At 49.8% G+C, this 12,754-nt stretch overlaps 1 protein-coding gene across 1 annotated transcript in view; it reads left to right on the top strand.

Moving 5' to 3' along the window:
• LOC137895514 (pro-neuregulin-3, membrane-bound isoform) overlaps positions 1-12,754 on the top strand; it is a 93,471-nt gene that overhangs the window by 63,254 nt on the left and 17,463 nt on the right. Inside the window, 1 exon segment of the mRNA XM_068740990.1 lies at positions 12,379-12,452. Coding sequence (XP_068597091.1) covers positions 12,379-12,452 — 74 coding nt within the window.

Genomic DNA, 12,754 nt, shown 5'->3' with positions numbered 1-12,754 from the left:
TTCACATTACTATTTATTCATAGTAATACCCATTCACATTACTATTTATTAATAATACCCATTCACATTACTATTTATTAATAATACCCATTCACATGCACCAGATTGAAAATTAACACCGATCAGAAAGCCTGGACCAATAAATGCTCCCACTAGTGGACCAAGTTGGGAACTGCAAGTAGAGTGTCACTTGCCTTATTCGTATTTTAAGCCGGCATAAAGCTATAACTGTAGAATGCAGGGATCTCGGGCTGCAGGAAGCAGGTAGGGAAGCCTGGAGGTGTGTTTCCAGAGCAAGAGATGAGGAATGGTTCATCCTGAATTTGCTTTAAGAGTCAGTCTCGTGTAAAATGTGAAATACGCGGTTATAAATAGTAGCTCACCGTGATTTGCTTTGCAGAAAGCCATCCTGCATTCTTTGAGGGTTCGCTCAGAGTGCGGCAGCAGAAAGCGTCGCTTTATCAATGAATGCAGATCACTTCCTCCTCTGTCAGCTGCTCGGCGGCGTTCCTCTCCTCGTTAGCGGGACGACTTGAAATCACAATATTTGCTTTCAAATGGTGTCACCCGACACGTTACGACTGCAGAATGCTAATTATGACCAGTTATAGAAACGTTTTGCTTCTGCTGGAATAAGAATAGTCCTGTGGTGATTTTGAGGACATGGCGTGCCCAAGTCTTCATCACCACTAATCATTCATGTTTTGATTGCCTTGAACTTCCGTATTGATGATATTCCATATCGCCTTGAAGGTAAATGAGCTTCACATGAGCGCGTGATGCCGACACAACACGTTTCATTGCTTGAGGCGAAATCAGATCATACGTTAACAGATGAAATTTGAGATGTCAGACAGCAAGACGACGATTCCGACGTTTGAATTGTGAATCTCTCGTTGCAGCAAAACTAAAACGATGCATTTTGTGTCTCCCTGTGAAGGCGAGGCGACGTGTGAAAGTCTGATCCGGCATTCAGAGTTCCTTCTTTCAGTCGGACCCCCCCTCGTCATTTAGTGAGGTATAATCATCTTAGCCGGTGCCCCCCAACGGGATCAGTGCAAAGTGACACAGGAACACAAGGAAGCCCCACATGGGGGCCAAACGGGGGCAAGTTGGATTATCTGATTACCATGACGGACTTCGCTGCGACTTCATTCCATCCAAAGGTCAGAGCCTTCGTGGAACTGCTGCTTATTCCGGCTGAGCTCTGCCCCCCCTCTCATGAGGCCGTGATAAAGCCGTCACTCCCGTGGTATCTCCACTCCCTCCATGGCGTTATCTGCCAGACGCCTGCAGCAGGTCAGGTAAAGCACGCGGTGGGCGGGAGAGCGGTTCTTTATGGTGGGGGCCATTTACATAAATACTCTGCTGCCAAGCGTGGTGGCGGGGGAGGATGAAAAGCACGACTCGCTTATCGCCAGCAGAGATAACAGCTCATTTAATTGGTGTAAGTACCTCAGCACCTCCTTTTTTAACATTCAGATGCAAGAGGAGATTTCTGAACGCCACCGGGGGGGGGGCTATTAGATATAGAGATAAGTGGCTTCAACAAGGAGAGAGGAGGCTGAATGAAATGTCATCTCTCCGTGAGCGGGGGTGACGAGAGACTGGACGCTCCTAGGGGGGGACACTTATCTCACACAGAGACCCCCCACCAAAGACTTAATGCTTTAATCTAATGACAGGCAGGATTTCCATTTCCACATTTTGGGACATCGTTTGGTGTCAGCTGTTATTAGTTCTTGCCCTCCTGCCCCTCTAGCTCCACCCGGTGGAAGGTGGAGCTGAGTTTGAGAGAAGCGTCGGTTTGACGGCGTCTTCATGAAACGCCAACATGCCGTGGCGTGCGCAGACACACATACAAGCGGCGCTCAGTTCCATGCCCTCCATGCGGCGCCCTGATTGCGTTTTAGTCGCCTCGCCTCGGACCTTCCTCGGGTTTCATTTCAATCTTCTGATTGGAGGCGCAGCGGTGAGAGATGCGTCATGTCATTGAAGTAGAAAGTAATCATCTCTGGGATCCTTTGATCTCATTAAACCCCCGAGCAGAAAGTTGCTGTTCAAGCCAAACAGGCTTATTGGATCGCATTAGGACTCCATGCATCCAATGCGACGCTGCACCGAGTCGCCTCCATGCATCCAATGCGACGCTGCACCGAGTCGCCTCCATGCATCCAATGCGACGCTGCACTGAGTCGCCTCCATGCATCCAATGCGACGCTGCACCGAGTTGCATCCAATGCGACGCTGCACCAAGTCGCCTCCATGCATCCAATGCGACGCTGCGCTGAGTGGCCTCCATGCATCCAATGCGACGCTGCGCCGAGTGGCCTCCATGCATCCAATGCGACGCTGCGCCGAGTGGCTTCCATGCATCCAATGCGACGCTGCACCGAGTTGCCTCCATGCATCCAATTCGACGCTGCACCGAGTCGCCTCCATGCATCCAATGCGACGCTGCACTGAGTCGCCTCCATGCATCCAATGCGACGCTGCACCGAGTTGCATCCAATGCGACGCTGCACCAAGTCGCCTCCATGCATCCAATGCGACGCTGCACCGAGTTGCATCCAATGCGACGCTGCACCAAGTCGCCTCCATGCATCCAATGCGACGCTGCGCTGAGTGGCCTCCATGCATCCAATGCGACGCTGCGCCGAGTGGCCTCCATGCATCCAATGCGACGCTGCGCCGAGTGGCTTCCATGCATCCAATGCGACGCTGCACCGAGTTGCCTCCATGCATCCAATTCGACGCTGCACCGAGTCGCCTCCATGCATCCAATGCGACGCTGCGCCAAGTGGCCTCCATGCATCCAATGCGATGCTGCACCGAGTCGCCTCCATGCATTCAATGCGACGCTGCGCCAAGTGGCCTCCATGCATCCAATGCGATGTTGCACCGAGTCGCCTCCATGCATCCAATGCGACGCTGCGCCAAGTGGCCTCCATGCATCCAATGCGATGCTGCACCGAGTCGCCTCCATGCATCCAATGCGACGCTGCGCCAAGTGGCCTCCATGCATCCAATGCGATGTTGCACCGAGTCGCCTCCATGCATCCAATGCGACGCTGCGCCAAGTGGCCTCCATGCATCCAATGCGACGCTGCACCGAGTCGCCTCCATGCATCCAATGCGACGCTGCACTGAGTCGCCTCCATGCATCCAATGCGACGCTGCACCGAGTTGCATCCAATGCGACGCTGCACCAAGTCGCCTCCATGCATCCAATGCGACGCTGCGCTGAGTGGCCTCCATGCATCCAATGCGACGCTGCGCCGAGTGGCCTCCATGCATCCAATGCGACGCTGCGCCGAGTGGCTTCCATGCATCCAATGCGACGCTGCACCGAGTTGCCTCCATGCATCCAATTCGACGCTGCACCAAGTCGCCTCCATGCATCCAATGCGACGCTGCGCCAAGTGGCCTCCATGCATCCAATGCGACGCTGCGCCAAGTGGCCTCCATGCATCCAATGCGATGTTGCACCGAGTCGCTGTTAGATAAATCTGCGAATGTGTTTGTCATTAATTCACCAATGAGTAGCAGTAGTTATGTCAGGGTTCTTTTAAGGCCATTTATCCTTCATAATCTTACTCAAGATATTCATAAAGTATGTGACAATCGTAGATCTGTTATATGCTGACTAGACTGAAGAAGTGAACACTTTGTGTTGTCTGGAAGTGCTATCTGCTCAAGGTTGGAGTCTTCATGTCTGGGTGATTTACGCGCGTACACATTCTTATCTGCTAATAAAACCAGCTGGAGTGGAGCTGTTTCTCTGAGAATCGAGGACGAAGCTAGCAGCAGCCACTCTCCCTTGCTGGGAGGGTGGCTGGCACGGCTAGAGAGCAGCTCCATTCTCCCTTGCTGAAAGAAAGAATACTAGTCTCGTTTCTTACCGCAAGTAAATTAAGTTATTGGGTTGAATCTTTGGGGCTTGGTTCTGATTTTCTCTCTTTTACAGTGTCACAAACCTGACATTAATTGGCGTTGTCGGCAGGATCCCATACACCCGTCTGCAGTGGGCTGGCTTGGAAGAATTGATTAGAGGGTGCACACTCTAATTCACTAAGACCCTTTTCCGGGGCCAATCCTTTGCGTGCCAGTCCCTGGGGATCGGGTTGACGGGATCCGAACGAGAGCAGACCAGCCTGCAGGTAAGACACCCTTTTTCTTATTCCTCGGGAAAGCGGGTAGGGCTTAGCTAGCCCTAACGTAGAGGTTTCCGCGAGAAGGCGGATGGAGATGTTTCTCATCGCGCTGAAACAGTAATGTTTCTTAAGTTCCTCGGGAAAGCGGGTAGGGATTAGCCCTAACGCAGAGGTTTCCGCGAGAAGGAGGCTCCATAAGGGAGACCTCATAGCGGATGGAGATGTTTCTCATCGCGCTGAAGACGAGCGAATAGGGGTAGCAGCGGTCCTATTGCGCAGTACCTGATCAGTTGATCAATACAGTCTTGTTTAAAAGGAAGCTAGTAGGGTTCCGGTACGATCCTATTGAGCAGTGCATACAAACGACGTCATTAAATTTAGGGGCCATAATAATAATTAAATGCGGATGTAAAGGCCTGGAATAAATTAAAGCATACAAAGTTGGTGTTGCTAAATAAAAATAAAGTACAGATCTGCTTGTTGTTGTTAAAGTCTAGACTTAAAACCCTGTATGTACGTGTCTGTGAATAAATGTTTCATGTGGATGAACGGAATGAGTCAAAGTTGTAACAGTAAAACAGCCTGAGACCTCATGGGATCACTGCACGGCTGGACGGTCTGGAACCTCACGGTGTCAACGCAAGACCGTCACTGGGGAAGACTTTGTGAACTCATTCATGAAGGTTAGTGGTGACCAGACTGGAGGGTCTAAAACGATATGCAACTCTGTGTTAGGACACCGAGCGAGAAGCCGGAGCAAACAAAGGTTTGCTCTAGAAGATTGCATCTCGGGAGTTGCACTTCACCCCATTAGGGGGATTCTCTCTGAGTTACGTCACGTATGGAATTCTATATAGCAGGAAAGGTATTTAAGATAGAATAAATAACCTTTCTACTAAACCAAAATTAGAAAAGAGATATGAGCTCAAACAGCAGCAATACACGTTAAAACACAAAGCTTATGAGCAGCATCCTGTTGTTCTGTTATTGATTTCTGGGTTAAAGGTTTTGTTTTTGAGATGGAGCTCATTCATTATTAACATCACTGTTCTGTTTAAACATTTCTTTCTAGTCCTGCTCTGAAGTCATCAATAACTTCACCAGACTTTGGCTATTTTACTGTAGTTAACTCTAAACACCTCTCTCTCTTGCATTTAGTCTGGGTTTGACTTTGGTTACGTGGGCGGACAACAACGGTGGGGCGCTACATTTTTTATTCATGCCCCTCCCGAGTGGAGGTGCAGATGGGTAAATTCCTCTTATTTTTTTAAAAGGTACATACACTACCAGGTCACTGATAGCAATGACATCAACTAGGACATTTACGTCTGCCTAAATCTGTCTACATATGGGCATCAATATTGAGCCGTGGGCGTTGCCACGCCTCAAGAGGAGGGATAGTGGCACAGATGTCTTTGTGCCTTTAATCATTATAAAAAAAAAATAGTATTCTGTTGGAAGCCATTACTCCTGTGAGTGTTATGAGTGCTATTCTCCTACTGTTTGCTTCCTTCGCTTTAACATGTCTCAGGTCTATGTTACAAAAGATGATAGCATGCTAAGCTCAGAGGTTCAAGTTGATTGATGTAATATGATAATACAATATGCAGGAACTAATTGTTTTCCTTTGCTCCACAAACTGCTCCACTGTGCTGGAGTTTGGCCCCCGCGGGTCACTCTGTTCCAGCCACTGAGGGTTGGGTGCCTCCTCCCACCGTCCACGACCAGAAGACATCAACCACCATCACCATCAGACCAGAGGTCCCCGTCCACCTCAGGGTGCACTCCACTGAGGGTCCAATGCCCCCCCCACCAGCCCACACTGCTCACTCGAGCATGATATGTGGGGCTAACAACAGACTGACCGATTGAATGCACCACGTCAAACATGCTAAGAAGAAGAAAGAAGAAGAAAAAGACTTTCCTCCAAAGAGCATGCAACGCTCGATGTCTCAAGGCAGCGTGCCTCCCGTGAGAGGACGTCCCGTGGGAGACATCGTCACGAATGAGTGGAGGAACGAGGACCAGACGGATGCTTCAATTGTGAACAGAGGGGACGCTGGATGAGGGAGTGACCGGAACCACTGAGGGACCGACGGAAGATACGGGGTCATCAACAGCGGTGTCGTGGACGAGGGGGCGGGGGGGTCCCTCCTTCTCTGTGGCTGGCTCGGATTGACTGACTGACGGATCGCCCTCCGGTTCACGTGAGATGCAAACACAAACACACACACAGCTCAACTGATGTTTAAACTTAATGATGCAAAGCCTCTATCTAGGCCTGTTAAAGGGACACAGACTATTGCGGATACATGTTTTAGATTTCTTCTTTATGTTCTGATAATTTTTGCTTGGTCAAGATTTCATGACGCCTTCTTTGAAATTACTCTTCTTTTGTGATTCCAATGGCGTTGCCATTCCGCGCATGCGCCATGATGTACGTGTATAACTGATCACTGCACAACAATGGGGATTTTTAATGGACTCGATGTAACAGCAGGTTTCATCAACTCATGATGTAGTGACATCACATTTATTGCATTCTACAGCTCATGTTCCTGAGCAGAGATGAAGCCTTTGAATCTGCATTCCTTAAAGAGACTCTATTATGACAATAGATTGTTTTTAATTGTGTATGCCTGACTCCTCAGCAACCTATATTTGTCAAAACTTTCTTCACTGGCAAGAAATCTGGATTTGGGGGCCCGCGCTGGGCGCCCTTGAGGACGATTGGTCCGCCCCTGACGAGAGAATGGCGTCTCCCATTCTGAAGGATCTCAAAGCACCGTCTTTGTTTGATGTTTATTATTTCCTGTTTGTTCATCCTTTCTCAATTTCACAAGTGCATTAATTGGGTACTTTTACTTTTGCACAGAGAAGAGATTCAGTTGACTCATGGGTTTGACCATGTGTCAAAGGGGAGGAGATGTTGCTATTCTCAGTCTCATTGGTTCCAAAAAACAAAAAGAATATATATACACAAAAATATGATTTTGATGTGTGTTTAATTTTGATTGCATGACATAATGTTGGACGGACGCGTCCAATGACTTTTCCATTGACTTTTCAATTGACTTTTCCATTAACGTGCTCGTCTACCTCAGAGACGTTGTCAGCATCTGATGATGGACTTGGTGGAACGCTCACCTTGCTTTCGAATTTGGTTGAAGCACAAAGAAACAAAGTGCTTCAGCGATGGAGAAGATGATTTTCTCTGACAATGGTTCAATAATGATTCGTGTGTTGCTAACAAAATACTTTCAGAACTCAGTGACAGACTCAAGTTGGAAATGAAGACACACTGCAGTTACCAGACGCATTCTGGTGGCGCTGCAGAATGAAACAACCCCACACTCTGAAAGCCAGATGAACGAAATTATGTTGGAATTATCCTGGATTAAATGTTTACCTTCTAACCCTAACCCACAGCATAATCTGTCGTCAACAAGTGAGGTGGTGGTTGGACGACCTCCAAACACTGGACTGGTTCCTTTGGCCAAGCACACTGTGTGATGATGCACTGACCCAATACTGCATGATAAATCTGACGCAGGTACTGAGAGACCAAAGAGAGGTCGTGTCATCTAGCAGCAGCAGCAGCAGCAGATGCACCTGCCCGAACATCGGACCCAGAGACTTTGTGCGGGTAAAGAACACCCAACGAGTCCTGGGAACACCAACGGTGGCGGGATTCCTTCCGAGTTCAGCTGATGACCCACACGGCTGAAAAGGTCGCCGAAGGAGCAACTGGGATGCACGCCACCCACTGCAGGTGCTACCACAACTAACAACGGTGTCCGGTGCAACGTGTGAGTAACCCTCGCACTCAAAAGATCACACCTCCGATCCCGAGCGACACTGCGCAGATGCAGAACCTCACTGGATGACAAGTAACATTGTTAGCAAACATTTTTAGCTGCTCCAGCAGTGCGTGCTAGTAACCACCTGCTGTAGGCCATAGATGAACGCCACCATAGTCTAATAGAAGAACCTGTCAGTCGACTCCTCAACACACACTCCTGACCGAAGAAGCTGTGCCAGAAGAAAAGGGTGATTGGTGAATAAAAACGCATCACTCCACCGACCCCTCAACACACACTCCTGATCGAAGAAAAGAGTGATTGGTGAATGAAAACGCATCACTCCACCGTGCACCAACTTCAGACTGTCGTTACCCCTCGGGGTCCCTTTGCTGGTGTTTCAGCTTTTGTAGTGTGACAGAACAAGCTAAAGCAGTCTCACCTACCGTACTGGGCAATATAAACTGTGATTAAAATAAACTTGAGGTTCTATGCTTTCACACACACTGCTAATAAGTGATTTTGACATGGGTAAAGGTCAATTATTCAAAGTATCATGTGTGCGTATGTTTTCCCTTGCATTAAAAAATCACTGCCTATTGTTTGCAAGTTGCTATTGCAGGTACGGATCTTACGGAACCTGATCCGTCCCGTATAGATACTTGAGAATGAGAATGCCATTTGAAGTTGAGTTGACATCACATGATGTTATGTTTATGTGTTCATTAATGATAAAAAGGGGGGAATTGTTAGATAAATCTGCGAATGTGTTTGTCATTAATTCACCAATGAGTAGCAGTAGTTATGTCAGGGTTCTTTTAAGGCCATTTATCCTTCATAATCTTACTCAAGATATTCATAAAGTATGTGACAATCGTAGATCTGTTATATGCTGACTAGACTGAAGAAGTGAACACTTTGTGTTGTCTGGAAGTGCTATCTGCTCAAGGTTGGAGTCTTCATGTCTGGGTGATTTACGCGCGTACACATTCTTATCTGCTAATAAAACCAGCTGGAGTGGAGCTGTTTCTCTGAGAATCGAGGACGAAGCTAGCAGCAGCCACTCTCCCTTGCTGGGAGGGTGGCTGGCACGGCTAGAGAGCAGCTCCATTCTCCCTTGCTGAAAGAAAGAATACTAGTCTCGTTTCTTACCGCAAGTAAATTAAGTTATTGGGTTGAATCTTTGGGGCTTGGTTCTGATTTTCTCTCTTTTACAGTGTCACAAACCTGACAGTCGCCTCCATGCATCCAATGCGACGCTGCGCCAAGTGGCCTCCATGCATCCAATGCGATGTTGCACCGAGTCGCCTCCATGCATCCAATGCGACGCTGCGCCGAGTGGCCTCCATGCATCCAATGCGATGTTGCACCGAGTCGCCTCCATGCATCCAATGCGACGCTGCGCCGAGTTGCCTGTTGTTGCAGCGGAATGTTTCTGCTCCCTCTACGGATCAATCGATCACAGCCACTCTATACTCAACAATGAATGTCGCTCGTTACTCATCGGGGCAAGCCGGCGATTCGGCCGACGTGTTCCAGATCAACGCTCCGCTGCTGCTGGGATTGTCCCGGAGCATCGGGCTCACACCCTGACACAAACAACGGTTTACCTGTTATGTGTTGGGCGGCTTGCTGAAAGCCGATTGGCCATCACGGCCCCAGCACCAACGCACTGCTGCTGCCCGACTGCACGCCATTAAACTGCGTTTAAAGGACGGCGTCCTGACAAGGAGACGGGGAGAAGCGCTCGTCTGATCCTTTGCTCGACGCCGGAGACTACCTCAATATTATATTTCAATCATACTTCGGGATGGGATCAATGCCCTCCTTCCGGGATTCAGCCGTGCAACAGTCGGAGGCGGCGGCACCTTGTCTCTGGGGCCGCGTTCCAATTAGGAGCTCAATCAGTGGTACGGGACGCCGGATGATTCCCAGTCCTCCCATTAAAACAAGGGCTTTAACTGGTGTAGAACTCGTGATCGTAGCATGTAGCTTAATTAGCAGCCTGACAGGAGAGAGCCTGCGTTTCCCCGAGGAACCCTTGAGCAAGGCGCTTGTCGCCTCTCTGTTGTTCTGTTGTGTAGCTGCCAGTTTTGCATTTTCAAGGAAACACAATCTGACTTGGATTAAACCGTGAGACGCCTTTACGTGCAAACAGGACGTCCTGGTTCCACCGTGAAGGGCGGGGCCGCGTGTTCGTGACACGTTAGAATAACCTTGAATATCAAGCAAAGGTCACAGCACGATGTTTTCCTGCACACGGATAGCGCCGCTGCTTAAGTGGGACGCGTTCTTTCCTCACACATTGTGTAATGTGTGTGTGTGTGTGGTTCTTTGTGCACCAGCACACACACACACACACATTGTGTAATGTGTGCGTGTGTGTGGTTCTTTGTGCACCAGCACACACGTGCACACTTCCTTTTGCAGAAATTCATCATCCTCCAAGCGGCATGTTTATATTTATCCGCTGCTTCCTGCCGCTTCTGAGAGCCTCGTGATGCCACGCACACGCACACGCGCACACGCACACACGCACACACACACACACACATGCATGCATTCAATCCCTTCCTGCTTTCTTTTAATTAACGGCTAAGGTGCTAATTAGAAGGCTCAGGCCGCCTCTCATCCATTCTTAGATTCACGCCTTTGAGTTTCACAAGCAGGTCTGAAGCTTTTGATGTCTTCTGGTGAGACGAGTCGTTTGCCTCCTGCTGCGTGCTGCGGGTACTGCAGCAGTTCAGCGGCTGCACAGCAGGGACGCTGCAGCCAAATGACGTGCAGGACGTGCTGTCGTCAGTTGGGCTTCGGATCCAGTGGAGATCCAGACAATCACAGGACAGGGAGGAGATCATTCCGGGGAGTACTTCCTGTTGTGCAGGATGAGCAGCATAATGCAGTTTAACAGGGAGCACTGAGGCTCCGCCCATCACGGTGTCCCGGTTGAACCCAGTTTAACATAACGCATCATTGTGTATAATTACTCTGGACTTACGGATCGATGGATGAAATGATCGAGGGACAGATTTAGAGATATGACACAAACTCAAATGTCCTGGAGAACAAGAACAAGTAAACGTCATTAACTCCTTAAACCGTGAACTGTGCCTTTAATGGGTTGAGCGCTCTTCATCCCAGCCGGTTCCTCCTGCTGGTTCTGGGCTCGGCCCAGATTAATCACCATTGACAACTTCAGCAATACTTTTACACACTTCTCACTTTCTTAGGGAAAACGTTCACGTTTCCTTTGAGAAGTGTCTTTGGCCGAGTGAAGAATGTAAACCCGATCAGGCTGTCGGTTCTGGGTGAAGAATGTAAACCCGATCAGGCTGTCGGTTCTGGGTGAAGAATGTAAACCCGATCAGGCTGTCGGTTCTGGGTGAAGAATGTAAACCCGATCAGGCTGTCGGTTCTGGGTGAAGAATGTAAACCCGATCAGGCTGTCGGTTCTGGGTGAAGAATGTAAACCCGATCAGGCTGTCGGTTCTGGGTGAAGAATGTAAACCCGATCAGGCTGTCGGTTCTGGCTGAAGACTGTAAACCCGATCAGGCTGTCGGTTCTGGGTGAAGAATGTAAACCCGATCAGGCTGTCGGTTCTGGCTGAAGAATGTAAACCCGATCAGGCTGTCGGTTCTGGGTGAAGAATGTAAACCCGATCAGGCTGTCGGTTCTGGGTGAAGAATGTAAACCCGATCAGGCTGTCGGTTCTGGCTGAAGACTGTAAACCCGATCAGGCTGTCGGTTCTGGGTGAAGAATGTAAACCCGATCAGGCTGTCGGTTCTGGGTGAAGAATGTAAACCCGATCAGGCTGTCGGTTCTGGCTGAAGAATGTAAACCCGATCAGGCTGTCGGTTCTGGGTGAAGAATGTAAACCCGATCAGGCTGTCGGTTCTGGCTGAAGAATGTAAACCCGATCAGGCTGTCGGTTCTGGGTGAAGAATGTAAACCCGATCAGGCTGTCGGTTCTGGGTGAAGAATGTAAACCCGATCAGGCTGTCGGTTCTGGGTGAAGAATGTAAACCCGATCAGGCTGTCGGTTCTGGGTGAAGAATGTAAACCCGATCAGGCTGTCGGTTCTGGCTGAATGAGCTGAAAGGTCCTCCGACCGCTCGGGCCGGACTCAGACCGAGATGATCCGGTTTGTCTCGCCTCCACTGCGGCTGAGAGGACGTCCGTGTGCAGCGCTTGTGTTTAGCTTAGCTGCAGCGCTTGTGTTTAGCTTAGCTGCAGCGCTTGTGTTTAGCTTAGCTGCAGCGCTTGTGTTTAGCTTAGCTGCAGCGCTTGTGTTTAGCTTAGCTGCAGCGCTTGTGTTTAGCTTAGCTGCAGCGCTTGTGTTTAGCTTAGCTGCTTCCACGCTAAATCTGACTGGATAACTGACAAGCCACCCCCCCCCCCCTCCCCCACCCCCCCCCCCCACAGGTGTCGAGAAGGCTACCAGGGGATCCGGTGCGACCAGTTCCTGCCGAAGACCGACTCCATCCTGTCCGACCCAAGTAGGTTTCCAGCTTTTTCACCTCTGTGTTCCGCAGGCCGTCCCTCATTGGACCGTATGGAGGTCAAGGGACGTGAGGTTCAGCCGGGGTTAGGGGTCACCGTCGTGCTAAGAGAGCTACGGGAACACGAGCCACGCAGACTGGGACCGTTCACGATGTTCTGCTGACGCTCCGTATTTGGGGACTTGTCTTGAATTTGACGTCTGGAGCTGCGGCTGCTTGCCGGACGCCGGAGGACGTACGCCGGATGCCGGAGGACGTACGCCGGAGGACGTACATCGGACGCCGGACGCCGGGGGACG

Source organism: Brachionichthys hirsutus, chromosome 7, assembly GCF_040956055.1.
Source record: "Brachionichthys hirsutus isolate HB-005 chromosome 7, CSIRO-AGI_Bhir_v1, whole genome shotgun sequence".
Taxonomy (NCBI): domain Eukaryota; kingdom Metazoa; phylum Chordata; class Actinopteri; order Lophiiformes; family Brachionichthyidae; genus Brachionichthys; species Brachionichthys hirsutus.
This window is presented reverse-complemented; position numbering and strand designations above follow the sequence as displayed.